Source organism: Halictus rubicundus, chromosome 5 (assembly GCF_050948215.1).
Source record: "Halictus rubicundus isolate RS-2024b chromosome 5, iyHalRubi1_principal, whole genome shotgun sequence".
Lineage (NCBI taxonomy): Eukaryota > Metazoa > Arthropoda > Insecta > Hymenoptera > Halictidae > Halictus > Halictus rubicundus.
In genome coordinates, this window is record NC_135153.1 from 4544674 (window position 1) to 4558814 (window position 14141).

A 14141-nucleotide genomic window follows, 5' to 3' on the forward strand; every position below is an offset into this window, starting at 1 on the left:
ATAATTTTATAGTAAAAAAATTAATTTTCTTGCACGTTCGAATATTTGGTTTACATATTAAAGTATAGATATTTCATTAGTTCATTCTCGTAACATAAAGTATCAGATATAGTGAAATATTCCCTTAATAAATTAGCGAGATTTCTTAGTAAAAGCTTAAGAAATTCTTCAAGATTTGTCATATCTATTATGACACATGTTTCAAAATAATCATTTTTAACTAATAACTTTTAATTTTATATAATGATTATTTTTATTTATATTAATGAGTGCTTCTACTTTATGCTACTAATTTTTATTTTTAATTATATTAACTGGGACGTTTACCTTAAGCACCGGGGGTCGTTCAAATTGTTTTCTCAACGTTCGGCAAGCACATTGCTTCATCAAGCGTTGGAAGACAAATTGATATTTAGTTTTGTAGTGTTGTACTGATGTACTGAAGCTAGCTCCTGTTCCGGTTTTGGTTAAGCGCATTTTATTTGAAATATGATAACAAATAATCATCTCAACCACTTTATTGTTTCTCTTTGGTAAATATCATGAAAAAAAGTATTCTTATTTTCAGTTCAATTTAAATAATTTTTCGTTTCAAATACTCGTCTCAAATAAAGTAACGAATAAAATGATAATATTGGTGGCAATTTTAAATGATTTTAAATCTTCTATGTTACAATTATTCAAGTTGGAACGATGCTTACATTGGAAATTATTGAATAAATTTATTGATTCAAACATATATTATTGTAAAAATTGTAAAATATTTAAATGAATTCGATTTTGTAAGTTTTATAAGGCAGCCATACTAGCTCCATTTTAGTGTTCCTTACGTCCAATGTCGACGAGTAGAGTACAGTTGCATTAATCCTCATACGCTGCTCAAAAATATTTTAACCACCGGGGATTGTTTCATAATTTCTTAAAAATCTATAACCCATGGCAAAGAACGTTTTAATAAATCTTTCAACAGCAATAACACTTTCTGTCGTGGATCAACAAGTCACGCCTAGAGCAACGTGGGCCAATAATTTCGTTCGAGATTATTTTCTAAAAGAAGATTTTTAATCGTCCTTTTGATACAACGCAATTACTAAGAATGTTATTAATAGGCATAGGTACATAAAGTGTTAAGATGATACATCACACGTTTTTGCTGTACATTTTAAATTAACAAACTATACTTTATAACTCATAACGTCGAAATTTTAAAAAATACATCTTACAGTACAAATTTAATGGACTGTAACGTTCTAGAATATTTGCAAAAAGAAAATAGGTAAATTTTCACTTTGAAGAACGCATGAGGGTTAATAATTAATTCGTCCATTCAGAATTTTATCGAGACACAAATGGAACTAAAATTGCGTCAAATTGTAGCAGGAATTTCAACTGTGGGTTGTACGAATGTGTAATACCTGCTATTATCGATGATTAATAATTAGATCAAATGACCATAGTTACCAAATGGCACATAATTCTCAATATTAGGGCAGCATTGACACTGTGAGGCAGTTTTCCAGAAGTTTTCCAAAACATTTGTTAGATTAGAAGTACAGTGTTTGCTCTATAGATGTCCCAAATGCCTAACCGATAAAGGTCCCAAAACTATGAACCGAGGCCTTTAGAGTTTCGCTGTCCCTTTCTACGTTCGGCGTGGATCAAAGAATAGTATCTCCTACCCGATATATGTCCCTGGCTAGACCCGTGTTTTGGACATATATCGAATAAACACTGTATGTACTTATGATAAGTAAAACGGCATACTATTAAAAAATAATAATTGGGTTCCTTCTCCTCTCATCTTCGTGGTACCATCGTCAATCGAGGGACGTCCTGCGTCTCCCGCGAAATGGCCCATAGTTCTCAGTATTAGGGGAACACCGACACTGTCAGGCAATTCTCCAACAGTCCAACACATTTGTTAGATTAGAAGTGTGTAGATACATAAAACTGTGCATACCACTAAAAAATAATAATTAGGTACCTTCTCCTCTCATCTTCGTGGTACCATCGTCAATCGAGGGACCTCCTTGCGTCTCCCGCGAAATGGCCCATAGTTCTCAGTATTAGGGGAACCATTGACACTACGAGGCTCTTTTTCCAGAAGTCCAAAACATTTGCTAGACTAGAATCACTCTTGAAACCTTCAAAGGTCCTCGATGTTATCTCTCTCGATTCTCTTCTGAATCTAAGAGTGACTGTCCAATCTCGAAATGAAGCTCCGTGGAACCGTGTGGGAAGTCTAGTAGCTCGATAACGTCGAAACATTCCAGTCATTCCGGGCGCAATTAGCAAATGACCCTGCTGCCGGCGCGGCGCGGCGCAGCGAAGCGGTTCAACCGGGCAAAGAAAAGCGCAATGACTCCGCAAGAGTGCACCGCGGCGACCACGAAGGCGCGCGGGTCCTCTACGTCCAGGGATGCCTCGGGCCGACGCGGCGCGGGTCCGCTTTGTATGTGGCGGCGGTTTATCAGGGTGCGCACCCGGTCGGTACTTACCCGTCGGATCTGGCCACTCGACCCTAATCAAAGTCTCGTCAATGCGATCGCTTAGGAGGGGTAATCGGTCCATTACGCGGACCTCGTATTGTCCACCCTCCACTGGCCGGCCCCTCTGCGACCCCGAAGAATCCTCTCCGGAGCGTCCGTCTTCCAAACATCCTGCCCACCCTTACATCGATATTCGACCCCTCGACGGTTCCGCCTGTTCGATCGCCGGGAAATGAGCTACCTTTTTTTTTGTTTTCAATCGGTTCGGGTCCAGTCGCCAAAAAAAAATGGCTGTTGCTGTTCTTCTGGTAGAGCTTTACGGTGATTTGAAACGCTCATTTGCCAAATCGATTAAGGGGATCTTCTGGTCTACACATTTGAAAAATTGATTTTTCGGTTTTTACATTTTCTTAGCGCACGTGTCTTTAACACTAGGTTTACGGGGCACCGAGAGTGGCCGTTTTACATTACTTTATAAATTTAACAAGAATGCGTCTATCCAAATTTAACACTAGGTTTACGGGGTACTAAGAGTGACCGTTTTACATTACTTTATAAATTTAACAAGAATGCGTCTATCCAAATTTAACACTAGGTTTACGGGGTACTAAGAGTGACCGTTTTACATTATTTCATAAATTTAACAAGAATGTGTCTATCCAAATTATTCGTCGTTTTTTAAATAATATATACTTAAAGAAATAAATTTGTTGAATCATTCCAATCTCAATAATCGTAAATTAAAAATAGGAGAATCCGCCATTTCGACGAGTCCCGCAAACCTAGTGTCAGAATCTGTCTCTGCGAAACGATTTGTTTATATACGTAAGAGTAACGAAGTTATGTCAGTCTTAACGAAACTCTCTATAAATACATATAATTAATGAAGCTTTAAACGCATTTTTTCGCAACAAAATTACGACATTTCAAAACTTTTGACAATGAAATAGTAATTTTTATAGGAAACTTTTCCAGACTGCCCACTCACTTTTATTGGGTTATCCCCAAAGTTGCTTTCGCAATGTCCATGTTTACATTGTTAGATAACATAAACAACGACGCGGTTATCTGTTCGTTAATGTTTTATTGTTTCTTGATCAAGTAGACTGCGGATCTCATGCGTTTTTCACAAAACTGAGTAGGTCAATAAGAAAGCAGAAACAACATTAATGAAACGTTCATTGACCTATCCATCAGCTATGAGTGATTACTTTGACATCAGAGAGGGGAAAGAGAGAGGGAGGGGAGGGAGAAAGAGAGAGCAAGGGTCTTACTAACTCAAGCGCACATCGCACAAGGCTCCGGTACGCGTAGGCGCTGCTGGGTTTCCATTTCTAATTAAATCGCTGTGTGATTTCGAATAAATGGACATAAATTTTTCCGGTAAAAGGGGCCGAGAATTAACCCTTTTCACTCGAAGCTACTTTAACTTCCAAACGAAACATTTCTTCCGACCTAGAAAAATATATAGAAATATATAATATAATAATATATAATATATACAATAAAATAATAACAACAATGATATATAACAATGAAAAAGAATATATAATACATAATATTCTATATATATAGAATATATATTTTTCTATATGTATATATTTATATATATATTTCTATATACAGGGTGTTCACGCTATTACTAGCCAGTATTTTTCTTGTAAATAGTAACTGTAAGAAAAAAATGAAAGAAGAAAAAGTAGTACTGTTTTTTATACGCAGCACAATGGCGTATGTAATTTTTTTTGCGTTTATACTATTTTGTTGGATACGAAGGTGATCTTCAATTTTTTAAATCGAATGTTTTTTCCATTTCTGACCTTGCACGACCTTGGAGGTCACTGTGCAGTATACGGATGAATTCGTCTAGACGAAAAAAAAAATATACAGCATTCCATTTAAAAAATTGAAGGTCACCTTCGTATCCAACAAAATAGTATAAACAGAAAAAAATTACACACGCCATTGTGTTGCGCATAAAAAACAGTACTACTTTCTCCTCTTTCATTCTTTTCTAATATTTACTATTGACAAGAAAAACGCTGGCAAGTAATGGCGTGAACACCCTGTACATGTTTTTCCTATATATTTTTTCCATGTTAGACATAAGAAAATGGTGCAATTTACTCGTACAATACTGAAATGTTTAGTAGTTTATTAAATTGCAAACAACTTTAGTAATCTAAAAGATATTTTGAACAATGATACAGGAATTTTTAGTGGCGCCTTAGAGTCGCCATTCGAGTGGTAAGGGTTAATTCGCATGCCTAATGATGAAATGTTCGATATCGCGTTGCTGTATCAAAACGGGATTCCCGATAAAATCGTCGTAGTTGTTTCTGAAGCGGCGCCAGTTCTTCCATCAGGAGAGGATTCTTAGCAATCTGATAATGTTCAGCTACATCGAATGTAGCAGAGCGTATCACGTCCGAAAGGTCTTCAGGTTTGGTTCTATCGAAAACACTCTGTCTCTGGTGCCGCCAGCATCAGCCCCTCGGATCGTGTCTGTCAGGAATATCGAAGAGGATGGCACGCGCACGAGTCGTTATCCGTCGGCTGGTCGAGGAAACACTCGCTTTGCCGGTTCTCTCTCTCTCCTCTCTCTTTCTCTCTCTCTCTATCCCTCTCTGTTGGTGTTCGGAACAGAAGTAGGGAGGGTGATCAATCAGCCGGTGGTACGCACACAGTTTCATCCCTCTATCGATAGCATCCGCCGTTCGAAAAGAAACGCCGATCGAAACGTTTCAGCTTTTAACTCGAAATCGTTATAATGATCACCGTGGCCCGGTGTACGCGTACCAGGGACTGGTAACAGCAAAGAGGATCGTGATAGGATTGTCTGTTGTCTGCTGGATTCGATGTAGACGAGGGGCGAGGAGAGGAGGAGAGGTGCACCGGGCCGGGGATGGTCCGGCCCGGTCCGACCGAGCTCTCGATTGTAGCGCCGACACGGTCTTGATCGGTCGATCGGTTTTTGCGGTCTTTTGAACCCCGCGATGAAAATGTTCTCTGTTTCCAGAGCTCGACGTATCTGTTGCGTTACTAGTTATACAGAACCGCCGTAGGGGTGGGGGTACAACCGATTTTTGTTTTAGCTTCTGTTGCCGTTCCGTCACTGATGGTTATTTGCAGGCTTCTTTGAACGTGACGCTAACTTTGGAACACGTTACCGTACTTTTCTCAGCTATCGGAAAATTCGTTCGGATTCTGGCCCGGACACATATGGATTTTCCATGTTCTTCGATTCTTTTTGTCGCTTAGTTTCAATCAAATCTACGGAAAATGATGGATATCTAGATACGAATGGAGGACCGCAAACACTGAACGGTTTTCAATCAATGTATGCGTGAAATTGTGTATTTATGGCTTTTGCAGAGTAACACAAGAAATAAGAGAAATAGGTAAAGATCTTATAATACTGCATATTTTACATGTGGAGAAATAATAGCTTGAAAGGTAGTATTAATATTACCATGTTCGATTATGCAATAAGATCTATATAAGATCTAAGTATACAGTGATTTCTCAATATATGTCGCCAAGGCATGGATGATAAACGTCGCGGAATGATCCCCACTACCGCGGAGTGTACTCCGAAGCTCGATAGGCCTTGGACGCCGAGGAGTGTAAATATAATACGGCTCGGGTATGTCACCTCGACGTGTTGTTGACATACATCGAGAAATCACTGTACTTCCTGAAATATTTTATATCGTTGAAATTTAAACCTTCTCAAATTAATGATCCGACTTTGACATTGGAAATAGCAGTAAGTTTTGCTACAAAATGCTCGTACCGGAAACGATTTCACGTTAATGTTAAGAGTCAAATGATTTATTAATTTTTGCATAGCAATTTTAATATTTATAGAACCGATTTTCGAATTTTACAAATCTAATGGAACGGTCTCTAAATCTAATTTAAAAAAAATTAAAAATATCTAATTTTTTAAAAATTAGAAAATATATTTATATAATTTATAAATACATATATATATATAAAATAATATATATGATGCCATACAATCTGCATCATACTCTTACTGATTAGGTCGAACGTCGCCTCTAACGCTGCAAACATATTTTCGATATCTGTGTCAGTGTTAATAGTTTCTGTACAACTGTTTATGAAATTGAAATTGTAGCAATACTAACAAACATTTGCAAGTCAGCACACAACACAAATTATATTAACCGTTATTTCTTCGCATCCTCTCTCACATTAATTGCACGCAGTATTCACAAATGCACAATACGTTTTACTTAATATTTTTACTTAACTGTTTAGCACATAATCTCGTTCTATACAAAAAATATATTCGACCTAACGAGAAATATATACAGTTCTCGACCGCAAAGGGTGAACCCTTCGCACTCCGAAATTTTGTAAACACCTGTTAAATGTCGCCTCAGCGGCGACAAAGTAGTGCTAAGGGTTCACCTAACCCTAACCTATGAGAATATAATTGACTTATAACCATACCATAGAAAGTTCTGAAGTAAAAGAGAGAAAGAGGGAGATAGAACAAGTTGAACCGCAAAGGATTAAGTAAAAATAAACGGAACAAAAAAAAAAAGAAAAAGAAAATAAAACCGCCTGGTTCAAGCAAATTGATATGAGAAAACCGGACTCACACTAATTGGCTTTCGAGCCCTTCAATTATTACCCAACAGTAAACACAGCGTCGGCGAGCGAAGTCGTCCGGGTTTCAACCGCGAAGAGTTGATTTCGGTATTTTACAAGAGGCTGTATGAAAATGGCGATTTGCATAAAGATTCCGCCGGAGGAGCAGAACGGTCTTCTAGCAGATTAGCCCGAAAGCTGGTCGGGCGAAGTTTGGTCGTGGGTAAAAACTAAGCGTCGTCGGCTCCGCCCTCTGGTCTTTTCCGGGGGTTAATTTCCTCGGACACGGGTTTCCGAGAGTGGTGGGCGAGGGGTGTTCTCGGGTCTGGCCGCGGATCGATCGTTGTTCCCGGTATCTTCGATCGGTCCGGCGATGACGACGATTGTCTCCGGGATGGGAACGACGTTAACGGTAATGATAGCAATGACGATGATGGCGGTGGTAGGTAGCGTGTCGGGGCTGTTGCGGTGGGTACATATCGTGCGGCAATGGGGTGCGACGGGGTTAGTCGCCGACGAGCGGATGGGAGCGGGTAGAATCAGGGTGAATGGGATCAGTTAAGCGTGTTGCACAATTATTCGTGTCCGGTCGCGCGTGTAATGGTCTGCATCGGTGCTGCGGCTGTTGTGCGGCGAGAGCCGAGTGGAGCGGAGCGTAGAACAGCCCAGGTTGCTTGGTTTGATGATGGAAAGCAGAGGCTAGGCTGGCTAGCCTGTGCCGCAGTTAGTCTGGAAACGTCCTTTCCGGTCTACCGTCGCCATTATTTCCCAGGATTGAGACGAATTTCGCGATACTGAACTTTCCGGTGTTTCAACCCCCACACCCCTTCTCCCGACGTCCGCGTCGTCCGCCCTCGTCCGGGACTTCCCTTCTCGTCTCGGTCGACCATTCTCTTCGAATTGATTCCAGTTAAGGTACGCAGCTTCGTCGTCGTCGGGGGTTGCATTTGTTTGGAACTGTTCCGCGTAACTGCCGCGGCGGCAATTTCCTAAGAAACTGCCCCGGCGTCGTCGTCGTCGTCGTCGTCGTTGCTGCAGAGAGAATCCGGCTTCGATCGGACGGAAAATTCGAGATTTGTTCCCCTTCGATTCCAACTGATTATCCTCGTGTCCATTGATAACCATCGTTCCTACCTCACTTCCCCCCCCCCCTTGCCCTCGGTTGCGCCTCCTCGTCTCGCTACATCGTTCGCATCGCGTTACGCAATAGGATTCTGTTGCCACTGATCGCAAAGCGTTGTTTCGCTTATTATAAAGCGTTACTCGAGCCTCTCGAGCACTCGGATTCCCCCTCTACACTCCCCCATCGAGAACAGGCGAAAACAGAGAGCGCGATTGAATTTATCGGCTTTCATTCGGCGTAATAACGCGGACCCCTCTCGAGCGTTCTTGACCCGCCACGGCGCGGCGCACGCAGCCACTCGAACCAACAACGTCGTTGGCACCCGACAGGGTACAGCCATTATTTCACCGGTCTTAAGTCGAACCACGCGAGATGGATCGGCTTTGCACTCGTTCGTGTGCCTCTTTCTCTCTCTCTCTCTCTCTCTCTCTCTCTCTCTCTCTCTCTCTCTCTCTCGTCGAACCTTTCAACGGAGCCCGTAATTAAGAAGCTCCGCTCGATATCCTCCATCCGCTTGCTGGTTTGCCTCCATGGGAGCGCCGCGTTCAGCTATGTTCGACTTGGTGCACCGTCTACGTCGATGTTAGAGGGGTGTACGAGGGGTGGAGGCCACGTAGAACACCGAGACTATTATGTGCGCGACTCGAGAGCACAAGGCTCGCCCTCGTGGCTCGTTATAACTTTAGAGTTAGCCAGTGGTTCGGTCGCGGTACAAGGTGAAGAAGACCGCGCTCCCGTTGGTTAGGGGAGCGAAGAGCCATGGAAACCGTTTTATGTAATAATAATTGGATGGCGGTGTCCTTTCATCTGGTACTCTCTCTCTCTCTCTCTCTCTTTCTCTCTCTCTCTCTCTCTCTCTCTCTCTCTCTCTCTCCCGGCGAACGAGAACGTCGGAAGAGAACGAAAGGAAGAAGCTCTCGGTGGTCGGGGCTGGCGAGCCAGAGACAAACCGATGTAACGATAGAAACGATTGTCAGCCGGTGGCCAAAGAATTCGCGGAACTTTTCAAAGAACCGCCCGGCCCCGTGTCCGCGATTGATCGTTTCACATCGCTCTTCTGTTCTTAATTAAGCGGGCGTGATGTTTGGAATTCGCGAGAATCGATTGACCGTTCAGCGATCGTTGTGCGAAGCGGGAACATATTTTTTATGAATTTTGATCAATTATAGCCTGTCCTGTCCCCATGAATGAACTTAATGAACCCATGAATTGTGCTGCATGTCTGTTGAAATTGGTACAGTCTTTACTCGATATATGTCCCAAATATCTAGCCGATAAAAATCCCAGAACTATCCCCACTGCCGCGGGATATACAGTGATTTCTCTATATATGTCGCCAAGGCCTGGATGATAAACGTCGCGGAATTATCCCCACTACCGCGGGGTATGTCCTTTTCTACGTTTGACAGTGTATGAAAGAATAGTATCTCTTCTAGCCGACATATATACTAAAGTAGACCAGTGTTGTGGACATATATCGAATAAACACTATCCGCAAATCGTTATTTCATTTTCTGAGTGCTACTTCTATAAGGAGGCTTTGTTATTGTTCAGTTCTTACGTTCCAGAACACAATTCTAACATTATTTAATCGTTGTAGCCTGTATTTAAAATCTGGCATAGGATTAAATGAAAAATCCATCAAATAAAAATCCATCATAAATGTTGTTTTTTCGTTTAATGCGAATTATACTCATCGCTGAGTGGTCTCCATGCATTGGACAGGCCAACCTACGAGGGCTTTACTTCTCCCGTTATGTTAACAACAATCACTAGACCGCGAATTTTTATGCAAAATAAAACTTGTCTGTATCGATAAGAACGAACAGGAGCTAATTAGAACAAATATATTGAAGCTTTTTAATTCTTTTACTATAAGTGCATAAAATCCACAGTCTAATAATCACTGAACTTTTATACAATAGTAGGGTGAGGGACCCAATTACTGCGTGGATACCAGTCACTGTGCCTGCATTAACATTAGGTCTACGGAGCACTAAAAGTGACTATTTTACATTACTTTATAAAAATGACAAGAATGTGCTGCCTTAATTTTTAGCCATTTTTTTTTTAAATAACATATACCCAAAGAAATAAATTTGTTGAATAATTCCTCATGGATGTGTCTTTAGAATCTTACTAATTATAAATTAAAAATATTAGAACCTGTCACTTTAACGGGTCCCATAAACCTAGTGTCAATTATACTTATTTTTAAAGGACAATAATAAAAGAGAGATATTAAATATTTCTCATGAAAATCAGTCAATATATATGTCATATATCTCCTTTTCTAATATTCATTATCCTTTAAAAATAAGTACAATTAATACAGACACAGTAATTGGTACCGTCACAGTAATTGGGTCCCGTAACCTAAGGGTTTCCATACCCGGAATGATATCTCTTTCACCGTTGCGGTTTCTCGCGGGCTTCTGGGTAGCGGACAGTCGTGTAAAATCTTCGTTCCGACGGTCCGCCGAAGATTAATGATCGACGCAATCGGACGTTATCGTCAGAAGCGTAAAAGTTTCTCGACACTGTAATAACGCAGTCTATTTAACATTCATTCATCATGCTCGTCGCTCCCCTGTCCACAGGTATCGTCCATCAACAGGGTGCTGAGGAACCTGGCCTCGCAGAAAGAGCAACAGGCGGCAGCGGTGCAGGCACATCAGGGTGCCGAGAGTGTCTACGATAAGCTCCGGATGTTCAATGGCCAGGCTGCAGGTTGGCCACCGGCGTGGTATTCCGCTACGCCCTCTCATCATCCTTTGGCCACCGGAATTCCAACAGCGGCAACCCCTGGCTCTGGCCAGTCCCTGCTACCCGGCAGCCAACTTCATGGTCGCGACGACTCGTTGCTCAAACGAAGCGGTAAGTTTCAAACGTATAAATCTTACGGCTCGCGACGATATTCTTATCCCGGTTACGTTGTACAGTAATGCCTCGGCACACGCGTTAGACATGTACACGATACTTGCGACAAATTTACATACACGGTTCCGTGCAACATGATAGGTAGACGCATCGGTGAGACAGTACTGGTCTAACGACAAAACCTTTCTGTTTTCGGTTATTTTCTTGCGAAGATTTTGCCATCGTGTTCGTGACTGTTTTCTGATTAAAATGAGACCGAACATGATATAATTGGGAGCATGTTCGTTTCTTCGATTGTCCATTCAGTAAAACCTCGATTATCCGAACCGAGGATAAACGCTTCATATAAAGGGGTATATATGCAGAATACACTTATTAGTAAAGATTCAATGCGTTAAGTGCCAAATATAAAAAATTCATTAAAGTTCCTGGAAAATGAAAGTAATTTAATTAAAGAAACCGAAACTGAAATGTTGAAATTTATCGGAGTGGATGCTACTTTAACCATTTTGTATCCTAAAAATTCTAATCTTTGGGTTATATAACGACAGCAGTCAGGTTTTACTATACAGGGTGTCCCAAAAATGTTGTACTTCGTTAAAAGGTTCTTGTTGAAATTTTCAATTCTTTGCCTTCAAAGTCATCCGAAGGTCATGGTATACTAGGTCGTTGAATTCGTCTTGATACGGGCTATAATATTGTTAAGTCAGAAATACAAAGTGCCATTTAAAAAAATGAAGGTGACCTTGACAATACCAAAAAAAATTTTTTTTCGAATTTTTCTTATTGCAATGTATAGCCAATCGAAATCTGATCAACTTTTGTCGAAAATATTTGTTCGTCAGATTATCGCAAGTACTTGAAAAATCGTGAAATGTGTTACGTGGGACACCCTGTATATGTCGCCTAGGTCTGGATGATAAACGTCGCGGAATTATCCCCACTACCGCGGCGTAGGCCCGCGAGGATCCACGAAGCTCGAGAGGCCTCATACGCGGAGGAGTGTAAACATAGCTCCTGGACGATACATGACACTGGCAAGACCCGTGTTGTTGACATAAATCGAGAATTCACTGTTTTTGACACGCCACACTAGGAAGGCCCCTCTGATGGTTAACCCATTTGCGTATATATACGCTCAATTTATTTTTTTTACTTATAGTCATACTTACTTATATTAAAAAATGAAGTTTGGTGATAAAGGCCTTCTTTTCATATTTCCTTGTGATGCAAATGGGTTAAGCGAGTTTGGACAGATCTTGCACCAATCTTGTCAATGTTGTAAAGGGAGGGGGGGGGGCGTATGCGCACCCTCGATCGCGTTAACTCCGAAGACTGCGTCCATGGTAGTATTTTACAATGAGCCGACAATCTAGTATTTTCTCGTGATGAAAATCCTATTGATTCCGGAGGTCCCATTCACGAAAATAACCTCGCCGCGTCCGTCTGCCCATAATTTTCGTAATCTGCTTATCGACCGCGGTCACGTACGGAATTGTCATCCGCGTAGCAATTTCGAGGCAGGATCTGGACCGCAGCCCGACCAGTTAACGTGATCCTATTAGAAGAGACGTTCCGAACCGCGTCCGCCAGGTATTCCTTTCTTCGGCTATAAACTGGCTGGGGTCGAATGGTTGCGCACCGTGGTAGAATTAAACCGTCACAATGCCGTGGTTTCGCTGAAGGCTCGTGTAAGAACGCGGCGAGAATGACGCCGCGTACGGACAGATTATAATACCTCTCGAGGGTGCTCCCTTGACTTCTACCTTCTTTCGAGCATTGTGCCGTCGCCGCCGCCCGTGGCTGCACGAGAAGAAGTGGATCAACTATTGAGACCGGATTCCTCTATAGCGTTTGTCTGATTCTATAGCTCCTCGAACGCGTGAAAGCGAACGCGGGGCCCCCTCGAGTACGTGCCCGCGAACGGCAACAATTCTTTTAATGGAGCTCACGAATGATAAACTACGATTCCTCGACACGTTCCGGAAAATCCGTTCTTTTTTTTTTTTTTGTAGGTACAGTGATATTGTACCTCCGGTAAAATCTTTTGGCGACAACCGATGCGACTAATGTGCGTCATGCCTATTTCATGGACGACGAACTTGGATATTTCAGGGGGAACAACGCTAATGTGTGTTTCGGCTATTACACGCATTAAGTTGTTGCGTGTGTCCAATTTTCCAGGGTAACGTTGAACAACTGTTTTCTGAATAAACTTATTGGTCAAAGTAACCTCCACTGAAAGCAACGTACTCTGTCAATGAATTACAAGTTTCTCGACTGTATCACGGTCGAAAATGAATTTTTTGCGGAAGTGGAGTCTTCAAGCTTTAAAATGAGTCGAGATTTGTTGCTGTGCTATTTTTTTTCAACGATGTTATTGCAGTTTAAACGGGCAAAGTTCAAATACTTTTTGTTTTATTTCGGTGTACAAATAATGAATATCAAGATACGATTTTAAAGTGTTAAGTGACGATTTATGTGTATGAAAAATAGAAAATAGTAGGGTAAGAGACCCGATTACTGTGCTTATATTAATTATACGTATTTTTAAAACACAATGAATATTAGAAAATTTAATATCTCTTTTTTAATATTCATTATGCTTTAGAAGTAAGTATTATTAATATAGACACAATAATTGGTACACCCACAGTAATTGGATCCCTTACGTTACTGTGATCTTGAAATGACCGGAACATCGTTTGAATAGTGATTTGCCAAATATGGAATGGAGCATCGTGGGACGAAATACTGATATTAATATTTGATTATCTCGCGGTGACTGGATCTATTTCGACTCATGCATTCTAAAGGATTATCTAGTATCTCAGCCAGTCATAATTAATTGTGTTATGACATGAAATCTATTGGGTGGATAACACACTTTTAATTACTTTTGAAAACTTCTTTAATACTTTTGTTGGCAAATAGTAAAATTATTGTAGATTTTTATGTTCTTACATAATCACAGATTAATTTACATGTGAGGCATAATCGTATGCTTTGTAACTATAATATAAAGT

At 41.0% G+C, this 14141-nt stretch overlaps 1 protein-coding gene across 1 annotated transcript in view; it reads left to right on the top strand.

The window, feature by feature from the left end:
* Positions 1-14141, top strand: part of Toy (paired box 6 protein twin of eyeless) — a 73812-nt gene that overhangs the window by 26767 nt on the left and 32904 nt on the right. Inside the window, exon 4 of the mRNA XM_076787637.1 lies at positions 10836-11112. Coding sequence (XP_076643752.1) covers positions 10836-11112 — 277 coding nt within the window. The remainder of the gene's footprint in view (positions 1-10835; positions 11113-14141) is intronic.